Genomic DNA, 14184 nt, shown 5'->3' on the forward strand with positions numbered 1-14184 from the left:
GTGACCATCCGAGTCAATAATAAACTGGTTCACAGCCCGGGCGTGCCTGGAGAACATAGTTTTATCTGCTGGTAAATTCCATTTAGCTGAGAGGAGGCTCTCTGAGAGCTAGACAGTAATTTTCCGATTCCTGCCATCTGCCCAAAGTAATCTGAGTCGAGATGCTCAGTTAATAGTGGGTGTGCCAGGAAGAGCAAATTCATCAGAACATTTGCATCAAGAATATTTAAAAAAGTATTACTGTATTATAAATTACCTACAAAAATGAGGTATTGTAACAAGTCAATAAACTGTACTACCCCTATATCCCAGGAGACATACTAAAGAAATATGTTAGCATTGTTCAAATAATAAACTGTGAATTAACAGTCATACTTAGGCAATACTTGTTAGTACAAACAATATTGTTATATTATTCATTGTTATATTAGACCATCTCTCAGACTGTTTAATGGTGTGAACTTATGCTGAGCCATATTTTTGTTTTATACTCTCTGAAATAAACCACCACCCGTATTTTGTCAAAAGGCCTTTATTGAAACTACACACACACCCCAAAAAATGCAGGGAACTAAATACATTCATATATATATGATATATTTACCCCTTCATACATCTCACTGAGGCAGAACTGTGTTTTTCCAATCACAATGTTTGCAGGTATACAAACTCTCATGAGGTACACCCCCTCTTAAGCTTTATAACCACGCACCCTCCTCTGAGACACACCCTCTACATCTCAGCAGAAAATTATAAAAACAACCGGTCCATTTACACACACACACTATCTGAAGAGGAACCTTTGGCTTTGGCAGTCACTGCCAGAGAACTTATTGCCAAGAATGATTGACAGCTGCTCAGTAGCCACCATCCTACAGGAACACAAAGAGACAGCGCGTAGCGCTCACTTTCCCTTCTTCACACCTCCGCTCACTGACACACGAACTGAAAACATACAAACATACAAAGTCATTGCATCCTGTGCATACATTTCAGCCATGAAGGTATTCAACAGCAGATGGCCGCGGCCGGCAGCTGACTGAATGCATTCAGGGTTTTTCTACATATAGAAGAGAAATGTGACAGGGCTCAATAACAATGCGACCACCTCAGTGTAAAACTGACCTGCACAGAGGGGTAATGTATGCAAAGTAATGTAGTAACACCCTAACGGGCTGTAAGACGTGTAGTTCTGCTGACATTTCACATTCAAAAGGAGAACAAAATACAAAAATACAAATATTAAAACAGAGAAACTGAATATAAATGACAAAATAAAATGAAAAAACTGATTTGTATATGGACATGATACAATTTTGTACATACATACATACATAACACATGGAAATTTGTATACAGGTTTTTTTTTACAAGCTCAACTATATATAGTGATTAAGCAGCTCAGCTTTAGTGTGATATCATCGAGGTTTTTTTTACTGCCCCACAGAGCAAGTAGTAAATTCAAGCATTCTGTTGCCAGTTTGAGACGTGACACCGTGGGTGAGCCACACCTGCATCGTGTCAGGGTTGTTTGGGGGTAAATATTATGAGCTAGGACTCTAAATGTACCCTGTGGAGTTTTCTTCTGTGTACATTCAACCTTTGTCACCATGTGTGCATGCTAGAGGCCTGACCGACACGGTGCATACATTCCTTTCTTGGTGCATCACCACCACAGTCACTGCAGTCCACAGAAATGGAAAAAAATCCTTACACAGATCAAGAATTCTGACGCTGCCAGATTCTGATGTGGCTAAACCGCAGAAATGAGATTAGGTTGCAAACCGTATTGGATGGTTAATGGCTGATACATCTGTTAAATGCTAAAACTTTATTGGATTTGACAACTGCTTCTTAGTCAAATGGAATCAATTTTGAGTTTTGGTGATAACTGTCTTGGTTGTGTAAATACTGTTTGACTAATTGAAGAGAAAACTAAAACAGATTGATTTTGTTTTTCTTGAAATGTAAAAAAACCACTCCACAGCATGGGCACTTCAGATAATGACAATCAGCTCCTAAAACCCTGCATCCGTTAAACAACCAGTGTGTCTCTTCCCTTTCGCTCACCCACCTGCCAACAGGAGACCTGCCAGTAAGAGCAAGCACCACTGCAAAGCTTCTCACATTAAGTGCAACCTGCTATTTCAGGACAGAGGAAACTGATGATGTGTTATGAGAACTTGGTAGAATCAGAGGAGCCGAACACTCACAGGTACCACACTGCCGCGATGGCCGAAGAAATAACTTAACCTTACAGGTGGTGTGGCGGCCCCAGCACACACATTTAGTAAATCATTTACAAAAATAAATATGTACGACACAAAACCATATTCAGCTGTGAGTGGATTTGGTGGGGGGGGGGGGGGGTGAGATGAGGATGTGTCTGTGGGGTTTAAAAAATGTTGCATCCTTTCCCCCTGTCCTGATCACGTCCATTAGTTCAAGAACGTTCTATGGAAAACTGTCTGAATTCATTGGTTTTTCAGCATATCCCTGCTGCGCCATGTGCAGTCGGGTCAGCCGGTGCTGGGGTGGTGGGCGGGCGTTAGATGACTTTGTATGTCAGGTAGTCGCAGAGCGGTGTCGGAATGGCCAGGGACTCCACCTGCTGGGTGGTCATCACCCGACGGAGAGCCATCCTGCACATGTGCTGCAGACTGGAAATGCTACGAGGAGACTCCCAGAAGTGCACACTTCCATCCCGAGTCCTGCAACGACAGGGAAAAAAGAATGGTGACGAGATATCCCATAACACCAGCTCTGAACTGATTCAGTTACCTGAAGAGGGAATGAAAAGCTGAATGAAAGCTAGCTCCAAATTAAAGAACCAGCTGCTGGTCTGTCAAAACTCTTTACAATCAGTATTCGGGTTCACAAACCCGTATTTATAGTGTACAGTACATGTTCAGTATCTACACACCTTTGTGTTTGTGAACCACCATATCAGCTCACTCCATCCTGTCAGCACTATGCAGACCTTATCTGATCCACACTACCTTATTTTGCTTTCACAATTCCTCAATTTCTTTTTGGACACCGTCTGTATGGGGGAGGTTCATTCAGTGTCTGTCAGCGTCTTGACTGTTTACTGAAAAAGATAATCCCCCTGCTGGTGCAAAAACACTCACCCCTCTGTTTTTCATTGCAAGGTTGAGTAAATAGTGAACTGTGTGTGGTGTCATTTAACCAGAATCCTCACTGTTCTCTGTTTTGCAGCATGTTTCCTCCTGTACCTCCTAACCTCTGCTTCAGCTCAAATCTTTGAAGTCATAATGCATTAGACACAACTCAGGCCTGTATTATTTTATTTTAAGAGTCAACTTAGTGTCAGGGATCACAGGTACTCTGACTTGTTTTCGATGAAGGTTGGACTTAACACTACTCATTTTCAATCAAGTCTATTAAACCTGTGTTTTTGTAATTACACATGAGCTCAAACACTATTTACTATCAGATGACACAGTGTTTAATCATTTAACATTATTGCACTGGGGTTGTTTTCAGTTTTATTATATACTTACATCTCAGATCCTCCTCATTAAGACTGCAAGAGTGCATTACAAGCACACAGGGCGTTCAGTGGAAGGTTTTTCTACCATCTCAGAATGTGTATGTCCTAAAAATTGGCACCTTGAGCTGAGATATAACATGGCTCCTTTTTGCAAAAGGCAAAAGTCAATAGGGTGTGGCTGGTGTTCTGTAATGTGAGCTATGCGTTTAGTGTGTGTCTGAACACGCTATGTTGTCTTACCCAGCAGAAAGGACACTTCCTTCAGGAGAGAAGGCACAGCATAGGCCATTAGTGAGAGGGGCGATGGCCTGAGGGGCCCTTTCCTCGATGCTCCAGAAACGAACCAATCTGAGCCACAGACAGAGGAAAAAAATAGAGTTACAGTCGTGCTGTATACGTGGAGATGTGAAAACTTTGCTTTGCTTTCTGTCAGCACGCAACACCCCCATAATTCTGAGATTATTACTGATAAAAAGAACAACACTGAGATTAAAAGAAGAGTTTCTTGTTGCACATCTTGAATTCCATAGAAATATATCTCTCTGTGGAGGAAACAAAAAGTCCCTTTTGTAATCATTTGCATGATTTAGGAAGGTTGAATAAATACATTACACTGCTGATCAAAACTTTATAACTGGCTCTGTCTCTAAAAAACTTCAGTAGGAAAGCTGCACTCTGTTTTCCCCCCACAGCTGCCATTTTGTGGAGCTTCCTGCTGCTGCTACTTTTATCAACATATTTTCCACCACCAGTTCGACGCTTGGCCGGCCAGTGGTCAGAGTGATTAATAGCTACCCTGTGACAGTCATGTGACCCGTCCGCACAGACCGACATACACAAGCTCTGTGCTCTCTGGCCCAAATAACACTCATGACTCCAGCAGGACTTAAAAACAAGCTGCAGCAAACAGTGGAACTTTTCTGCTGCTCCCTACTGTTTACATTATCTGCCCGCGTGCACTAATAGGCATGAGGAGAAAAAACAGCTTTAGTGAACAAACATCCACATGAGAGGTACTCGGCTGAACACGTGGGTTTGTCAGGGCTCATTCTTACGTCACCTTTCAGGGTTTCAGTGTGTTGAAATATAGATGTTTGTTCTGGACAATTTGTGCCGGTTGAATAGTTTATGAATATATTCATAAACTATTCATACTGGCGTGTTTTCATCATAAAACAAGGTCACATATAAAGATAAAAAGTTCCTATAAAAGTGATAAGGGAAGGTATTAAAAGCCATCTGAGAGATCCACCACTAAACCCAAATGTGGACACTGAGATGTATGTTAGTGTCTTACCTGTCATCGGTGATGCTGGCGATGTGGCGACCGTCAGGACAGAAGCTCACGCTGCGAACCCAGCGGTCATTTGACCCTCCAGCAAAAATGGGTGATGGAGGAGGGAAGAGATGGCTGGAGAAGGATGAGCGTAAGTGTTCAATAACAGTGACACATGGAAAACAAAAAATGACAAGTCGATGTTTGTGCACGACAATGTGTGTACGACTTTTATTCTCTTGAAATGAAGCAGTGACCTTGTGTATTTTGCTGTTTTACAGACAATACATCGACTTTAAGACCCAATTTACACAGTTTTAGCATTAACCACTGTCCTCATAATTCCCTTAGTGACTAATGTGACTTTGCAGAAAAAACTGTCCCTATATAAAAATATTTCAGAAATGCCCTCGTCTTACCCAAGTTCCAGCAGGATGGTGCCCTTGTGGTGGTCCCATACAATGACCCTGGTGTCATGAGAGGCAGTGGCCAACAGTGCCCCATCTGGTGAAAACTCACAGGACACCACGTCATTGTGGTGCCCCTCCAGCTTCCGGATCAACTTGTAGTTATCCATGTTCCATAGAAACACCTGCAATGTGAAGAGGGTACTGTTATAGCCTATGGAATGATATGGAAAGAATACAAGTGAGCTATGTTATACTTAGAATTACTATCCTCACATAAAGCATTTAGAAATTAAATTATGCAACAGCAATCAAGACAGAATTAAATTAATGGGCTCAGTGTCATGGTAAAGCTTTGTAACATTAAGAAAGAGCAAACAAGAGCACATGCTACACAAGCAGCAAAATGCAACACTTCACCTACACTGACAATTATTATTAATAATCCAACATTCTATACAATATTATTAAACTACATCAACACTTAAGTTTACACATCTTTTAAAGTGGTATTAAACATACTAAATAAACACTTCCATTATTTAAAAAAAGATTCTAGACAGAAGAGAAAATAAAACAAGCAGTAACTTATGGAACATAATTTTACTCCACTGGTTTCCCCTTTCAGAGGTTTAGTTCAGTGTTTACAAGAGGCTCGCACCTCCGGCAGAGGCCTACGAAGAGAGACAGATACTGCAAGAGAAAAGAATATTTTATGGCCAAAGGGTTGATACCTCTGGCAAAGTGCACACATTCATACACACACACAGACTGGGAGAAAGGTGCTAATCTCTGGAAGACTTTTGTTTGGTTATCAACAGTCAGCCATGGTCTGATTTTTAGTATTAACATCTTTTTCCTCTATAATTCCTGGGCTATCTTTTTAAATTGTATGTTGGTGGAGCATTGCAGATGAAATGCAATTATCTATTGCTGTTTCTCTTTTGCATAAATACTAACTGTTCTTCATGAAAGAAGAAAAAGTCACAGAAGAACTGCAGATAACTGGTCAATTTATCAGCTGTTGTTTCAGATTTGTTCTTATAGAGGTTTCAAGGGAACAGCTGACATGTGTGGGACACAAGTGCTCCGCGAAGGCACATAGAGCTGATTTCATAATTATTTCTTTATACTAACAGTGAAGTGAAACCTGCACACAATATTTGGAAAGCAATGGCAGCTGCTGGCTAACACTTACGGAGCACTCACACGACCGCTTTGGAAATGTGCTCATTCAATTTGAATGTGGTGACTGTATGCGTTGCCAAACTGCACTGTGGTTGCACTGCTTCACTTTGAGTTGTGTGGGGTGGAAGTTAAGAAAAGCTCAACTTTTTTTGCTTTTTACGTTGTGTGTCCCAAGTGGGAAACTTATTGGCTGTTGGTGTTATGGTGATTGCACCGGCACCAAGTATTAGGCATGGTCACCATCAAGCATTAATGCAATAAAACGTATGTGTGAGTGCTGCGTAACAAAGAGGGGAGTGGGCAGGTTGGTTGTTGAACTGTTGTGGCTGAACTGTTTTATCTAACTTGCCACTGACTGCAGTACAAATGTCACAAAGGAAACATTTAAAGTGACAGTAACAGAAATCCTCATAACAGAAGAGAATCTAGTATGTGCAGATGGTTGATGGTGCTATTTAAAGATGAGGTGGGGGGAGAGTGAAGGTAGGTTTGGGGGAGAGGTGGGGATGAGGTGGAATAGAGGGAATAATTTATGCACCAGTTTAATGAGAGTTTTAAACTGAAATTAATAAAAAATAAACAAAGGAACTGCAACAGCAGAGGTAGACAGACACGGAGCAGCACCTACGTACAGATTGACCTTGCTGGTCAGGTGCCAGGCTGCCCCTGGCCAGGCCTTTGGGCATTGCGCACTGTGCATCCCCGGTTTACACCGGCTGCTCAAAATGTCAGCGCGGCGGTCCTTTCAAAACCAATCACACACTGAGCTCTGCCCCCACCTGTGACAGGGAGAGCAAGACACACACTGTAGGGACACACACAACCTATCAAAGCTACCACCATGTCTACCATTACCACTATGTTAATCTAGAGCTGCAACACTGTAGATAAGGTGAATTAACGGTGGCCAGCCTGCTGAATCATTATCCATAAACATATAGGCCTTAAGGGCTGTAATGTATGTAAGGTAAATAGCAATAGTGAAAACAGTGGTCTGCTCTGCATGCAAACTTCTGAACACCAAAATCCTTTTTTCCCCCAATGCAAACAAAAACCAAACAGAATCTAGGTGCAGTTAGCTCAACTTATAAAGACACCAAGCAACTTGTTCTGTGGTGGGAATGGTAGGACAGGGCAGATGAGGAGTGTTTTAACTTGTAGGTCGATCAAGCATTACTGATCACAAGCAATTGCAAACAGATTAGCTAGCAAACCCATTAAAGTCAATAAAAAGGAACTGGTATACGTACTGCTTTGCCGGCGCCAACTGAACACAAGATGGAGGAGTCTGGGGTGAAGGCGCTGCAGTACACCCAGTTCTGATGCCCCCGCAAAACCTTTGCCATGTTACCTGCAAGACAATGAAGCAGCGTGACACGTGTTTTACTCTCACAGCTACAAAGCGGTCACGAACAACACATAATGGATCATTGTTGTGATGCTGACAATGATGAAAACAAATTGTGGCTTTCTATCAAGGACAGGTCTTCTACATACCATCATCTTTGAGGTCCCACACACGCAGGGTCTTATCTCTGGATGCAGAGACCAGCATGAGGCTGCCATCAGGAGCAAAGGTCAAGTCTCGCACCACATCAGTATGGTCCATCAGATTCAGCAACAGTTTTCCTGCAACAAGCAATTACAGCAAACAGAGGATTAGTGAAGAACGTATCTGTCAGTGCAACTTCAAGTCAGTTTAAGTCCATTTGATTTAAATAGAACCAATTCTAACAGGAGTTGGTTCAGAGCAGTTTTCAGACACAAGCCTCAAATCCTCCAGATCTGTGAGCTTAAGAGAAAACTACAAGGTGAAAAAACACAGATGAAGCAAAACCAGATCTTTGATTAAAGTGTTCTTAAAATACAGATAAATTCTCAAAGAGCTCCAGTGAAATGTCAAACACAACACGTCTGCTGAATACACAAAACAAGATCCCAGGATCAACTCTGAGTATAACACTGTGCCTACACTGGAGAGATATCATGTGATAGCATGTCTTCGAGCACATTACTGTGTATAAGAATCATGCTGAGTTATGGGTAATGGCCTTTAAAGAGCTTCTGGAAAGAGTCCTGAGTATCAGTGTATCACTCTTTGCTTGCTGGCATCCTCCTCCACATTTATTTTTTTAGTCGAGTTTAAAGATAAGACCTTGGTGCAGCACGACGAGCAGTGAAGTGAATTTTAAACCTTCTAGTGGTTCATTTAATTATTTCCCCGTTTGAATAAAAGTTTAATTTTGATATTAAAAGTGACAGTTCTGGTGTAGACCTTCTTTAACTAAACCTACCCGATGAGATTTGCTTCATCTCTACTCACAGCCTGCCTATAATAATGATCATACTGGTTTCTTTCCTCTATACCTTTCTTTTTTATTTTGTTACATCCACGACGGAGGATATGATTTCATTGCGGATTTGTTTATCGATCAGCAAAACTACTGAACTGCTTTGTGGAGGAGTGATGCACGAGCTTATTATTTTAACATGGCCATGGAGTGTTAGCTTTGGCACAGGTATGTGTTTTCTCTAGTTTTGCAAACCTCACTCTTGGAGTAAGCAGAAATGTGGAGCAGCTGATAAAAAGGCGTACAGAGCCTACAAAGTGTAGCTGACCAATAAATGGATTGAACACACTGTTCTTGTACAACCATATAATATATGTAGATACATTAAAGCAAAGAAGGAACCAGAACTGTATTTAATCATTGCATTTCCAGGCAAAGAGTTGAAGGGCAGTGATAATGGGCTACTGTATGAGCTGACAGAGAATTCAGGTTTTCTCAATCTAATTTTCTAACTTAATCACCTAGTCAGATTTTCACCAGATGAAGGAGAAGAGGTGGTTAAGGCTTAACTTCTTATATATATAACTTCATGATGTGTTCTCACCAGTGTAAACATCCCAGATCTTGATGCGACCATTGTTGAGGCCTGTTGCCAGTAGCAGCTGGTCCTGGCCGAACTTGAAGCGGTGCCACTCGATGTTTACACAGCGACTCTGCTTCTCTGGCACAGAGGAACCGAAGGCCAGGCCCCAGACAATGTCGCCGCAGTCGATGGTGTGTTCGCATGGCTCATCGGCTGCCGGGATGAGCTGGCCTCCGTCGCTGTTCTGACAGGATGAACGCCGCGGGCTCGAGGCATTGGTGCCCACTCCAGAATTGCTCACCGAACTGTGACAACAGAGAGTGGAGAAAAATATACCAGAGGTTCAAAATTGCTGATATTTGCAAAAAGCAGAGCCATGCTATAAACAACTGCAAGCTGTTGAGCAATGCTCGCATGATGCAAGACATTTTTCCCTTGCACGGCACAACAAAATGCATTTTTTCACCTTGTTGGAATGTTGTCATATGATTTGCACAAACTACTTTCGACCAAATTGTATGCAGTATATCCATATTTGGTTTATTGGGCCTCAGTATCAGAGCCAATTAAGTTCCACTGACTAAGTGTGTGTTCCACATTTCATTCTGTATATCTTCCAAGGGGAAAGAGTTTGAATGTAAAGAAGCAACAGTAGGAAAAGTTTGGTTTGTATCAGCAGTGAGTGAACAAACATGACACAGCGCTGTTGCCTCACAGCAAGGAGATTCTGAGTTTGAACCAGCTGGCTGGTTGGGCCTTTCTATGAAGAGGTGGCATATTCTCCCTGCGCCTGTGTTGGTTTTCTCAGCCATGACTGACCATTAGCAATTGAGCCACACTGGCACAGTGTATGGAAGACCATTGGAGGTTGGCCAAGCTAACAAGCAGGACCACAGCAGTCCGGCTATCCCCTGCTGGGTAGCTGGGGTAAAAATCCATGTCATCATAGCTGGACATGGCTTAAACCTTAAATGTGGTTTAACAGCTGCAATGTTTGGTATTTGTTTTGTGTGCACTACAGGAAAGAAGCAGCTATAACCAGCATGCTATTTCGGAACAAAAAGTACTTGTTCTACAGACAATTTCCATATGAGAGTCACAAGGCCTGATTGACTAGTAAAAGAGCCTGTTTAGCAGAAAGAGAGCTGATAATGCAAGCCACGTGTCCTTGGCACTGTGGGGCACCTCTTTGTGATCATTCTTTCATTAGGTGGGATTCTGAGGACAAATAAACTGCTAGAAAGTTCTACTGGAAAATAGATTTGCCAAACGAATATTTCATATTCAGATCTGTGTTTACATTCAGTGAGAGAGCAAATTATGACATGTTATATAAAGCAGTACGACTAAGTATTTGGGGCTTTCCTGGGATTTCCACTGCTTAATGACCACAAAAGATAAACAGGACTCCATTTGTAACAATAACATTTTAGTGCAAAGCAGCCAGTGGACTCATTATCCTGCTCCAGTCCAGTCTGTTTTCATGTTTCCACAATTTGTCCTTGGCAGGCACCAAATGCAGTGATCATGTATTTAGACTAATATTAGATTTGTCCCTTCTAATATGAACTATGCACTCATGAAAGTATGCTTTATCAAAGTGTGTGAAAATATTTCTAGAACAACAAGTGGCATTAAACCCCATTGAATTCCGGGGCGTGTTTATCTCAGGGGAATTTTGCTGGTTTACATAATTCCAGTTATTTATCACTTAGCTGCAGACGAGTGCCCTTGAGTTTGAAAAAGTGGAGTTAGACTGTGTGAATGTCGCAATGAAAACAGCATAGCCAACGGCATAGCCAAAGCAAGCTCAGGGATAGTGAATATTCAGTGCATCATGGGCTGGGTTTAGCTTGTAAATGCCTTTGTCACTACAAGTTAAACAGAGGCCACAAAGTCGCCTTTTACTACGCAGCATGTTCAGTGGCTCTGTGCGAGTGTGTCAACGTTATGGTAGATTATTTTTAATGTATTCGTTTGTAGGTCTATAATACTTGACTTCACTAATCCCTGTCTGTGGCTCTCAGCTCCAAGACCATTGGTTCCTACTGAGAAAATAAACCATTAATTTACCAAAACAATCAGTCTTCGCCATCACTAATAACCCATTAGAAGTGTGTGGGGGGTGTATTTATCTGCAGTATGTTCTTATTTTTCTGTGTTGTTTCTCAGCAGCAACCTTTGGGCAGTGGGTGTAAATGCTCCAGCCAATAACAGTGCACAGAGTACAAGGAAGGGACTCCAAAGTAGTGATCAGGTTACGTCAGCATTTCTGTCAGCCTGTGACATGAATGTATACAGAGGGGTGTGTGTCTGTTTTGGCTAGCGGTGGCTGAGCAAAACAAACAGCCACAGCAAACAGAAAGAAGTGTGAGGCCAGCTACATTCACACAAAATCCAGAAATACGGCACCTTCCCAGAGGGTTTTGCTGAAGTGCAGCTGTTTCTTCGCACTCTAGAACGTAACCGCTGCGAAACAATCAAAAACCTTTATTATATTTCTCTGATTCACTGTGTTTTGAATGGTGTTTAAGCAACGGTGCATTAAAAAGGGGTTAAAAACAAGTGAAACTAGGTTATGGGAGATATTTTTGGTGCATTTGATGCATTTACTACCACGTCACCAGTAGAAATATGACAGGAGGTCAGGTGAGAGAGATGGGGAATAACAAGAGTTCCACGCTGGAATTCAAGGAACCTTGCAGCTCATGGTCGGCATTTTAACCTCTGGATTACGAGGGCTTCTCTTGTTTTCACAAATTATGAATAAAACCTTATGCATGCTTGTGATCATCGTCACAAAGTTTGTTCACACACTTGGATAGTTAAGACGTGTTTTATACAGTAAATATTGTCCTAGGACATTTATTTATCTCTGTTTTACTGTTGTTAAGGCAATTGTAGTGACTGAGTGCAATTAAGTATCAACACTTACAAGCTCTTCAGGCATTTTGCCCAGGGAATGAGTCTGACAATGCGACGCCCCTGAGACCAAGCGATGTAGGAACCATTAGGTGCAAAGGCTACCGTCCAAGCCTCTCGCCCAGACTTCTGGTCGAAGGGAACAACAGGCACCAGGAGTTCACCGATGAACTTAGCCTTACCTGGAAAAAAACAAAGCAGTTAGATCAGCCATAGGATCACTTATTAACACTTTATAACCCTTCCGGTGTTATCAGGTCCACCCACGGGAATTCCAATCTTCCAGAATAACATCCTCGCTCTGGTGCCAGCATCTGACTGTTTACCAGATCATTTGTACCGAAACAGTGGGTGCGGAACTAGATACACGATGAAGACAACAAGATAAATAAGTTAAATGTGCTGTAATATAACGGACTGAAATGAATAGTGTGCAATATTTTTGAAGGAACGATATACAAAATAGACTGATGAATCAAACATATATTTGTTTACATTCTTTAGCCATGTTTGAGCTCGGAGTTAATGATTAAACTTTCCAGAGCCCACTAGCATGAGGCAGTCACATCTGATAAGTGACCTTTGGTTTGCACTTCGCCTGCAAATCTTGTATTTAGATTAGGGAAACGCAACTAACGGGCTAATATGAACAATTTCACAACTGTAGATAAAATACAGGAAGCAGCAGGAGGAATGAGCTGGATTATCTTTGTGCGCACACTAGCGTGGAGGTAGCTATAAACCCCCCAGTGAGGTTAACTCAAGAGTTTCACATCGATCAAAAGTTTGAGGTTCTGGATAAAGTCACAGATTCTAAAATGAAGGTGATCGGTGAGACGGTGATCGTGCACACGGGCACGTAGGTCTCCGTGATGTTATGAATCATCTGGAGCTGGCGTGTGGGGGAGGGAAGCTCAGTCTGCATCAGCAGCCCCGCCGCAGGAAAAAAAATAAAAAAAATCATTGACGGACAGAAATGCATGAAAAAGCACGAAGAGTTAAACTAAATGAGGTGATGGCGATGTGAGGTGTTTAACACCGACTGGAGAGGGAGGTTTTATTCAGTCAGGACGGAGCAACACCAGCATTTAACCTGCATTCCACTCGGACGGATCTCAAGTCGCCCCCCGGTGAACAGCGGCCGCTGCTCCGGAGAGTCTCCTACGCAGTGTTTAACGTCCTGCGCGTGGTTTAGTGTTCTCAACACAAACTAAACACGATGTAAAACAATAATACTGGAACATAGGTTATATAGGTCAGATACACTTATATATATTATATATATACATTATACATTCATTTAATAAAAAGCTTAAGCACTTCCGCTCGACACTGTTTTGTACGGACAGACAATTTAAGCTAGCTGACGTGTTGAGCTAACATGGTTCACCTCGGTTAACACCGCGGCGTCCGTTAACCGTGCCCCCCCGCTCCTCCGGTTCGGGGGTGGAGGGGACTACCACAGACATAACCCACAGACAGCACGTCTACTCACCTATTTCATTTTCGTTGACAGAGTCCGGAAAGCTTGCCATCTAAATGAGCTCACAGACGCAGGAGAAAAATCCGAGCACGAGGAGTCGAGAGAAAAAATAAACCCGAAGGGAAATAATGAACGGGCCGCGGACTGACACGAAGCTTCCTCCTGTTTCCGATGTCTGCGAAGTCCGGTCGAATTCCTCCGCCCGGATGCAAAGTGCGCTCGTCGCTGGATAATAACGCGTTTTGTTTCACCCGGTTCTTCCTCCACGTCCACGGAGGGTCGGTCGCCGTTTCCCGTTCGAGTCCGCTCGCGGTGCCACTGTCACGGGTTCGGTTCCCACGGACGCTGCCTGTTGCCGGAGACGATCGAGAGGGAGACAAATGGCTTCTGACCGAAAGTAGAGCAGGAGGGGACCATAACACCGTGGGAGGGGTTATCACTCTACGTCAGCACAGTTGCCATGGTAATACTATTAAAACACGCCCCCCTCGTCTTCTTATTATTTTTCACTTTTTTTTTT

General features: G+C 42.5%; 1 protein-coding gene across 2 annotated transcripts; it reads right to left on the reverse strand.

The window, feature by feature from the left end:
* Positions 1–516: 516 nt before the first annotated feature.
* wsb1 (WD repeat and SOCS box containing 1) lies at positions 517–14088 on the reverse strand. 2 transcript variants are annotated; one of them, XM_069534905.1, is made up of 10 exons: positions 13677–14088; positions 12195–12363; positions 11672–11728; positions 9281–9564; positions 7883–8014; positions 7636–7736; positions 5210–5382; positions 4812–4925; positions 3755–3862; positions 517–2711 (listed from the first exon to the last, which is right to left on the reverse strand). In XM_069534905.1, the coding sequence occupies exons 1-10, from the start codon at positions 13714–13716 to the stop codon at positions 2549–2551; spliced, it is 1341 nt and encodes a 446-aa protein (XP_069391006.1). In that variant the 5' UTR covers positions 13717–14088; the 3' UTR covers positions 517–2548. The 2 variants fall into 2 exon arrangements, with proteins under 2 accessions (XP_069391006.1, XP_069391007.1); XM_069534906.1 differs by lacking the exon at positions 11672–11728.
* Positions 14089–14184: the final 96 nt, after the last annotated feature.

This window comes from Paralichthys olivaceus, chromosome 11 (genome assembly GCF_024713975.1).
Source record: "Paralichthys olivaceus isolate ysfri-2021 chromosome 11, ASM2471397v2, whole genome shotgun sequence".
Classification (NCBI taxonomy): Eukaryota; Metazoa; Chordata; class Actinopteri; order Pleuronectiformes; family Paralichthyidae; genus Paralichthys; species Paralichthys olivaceus.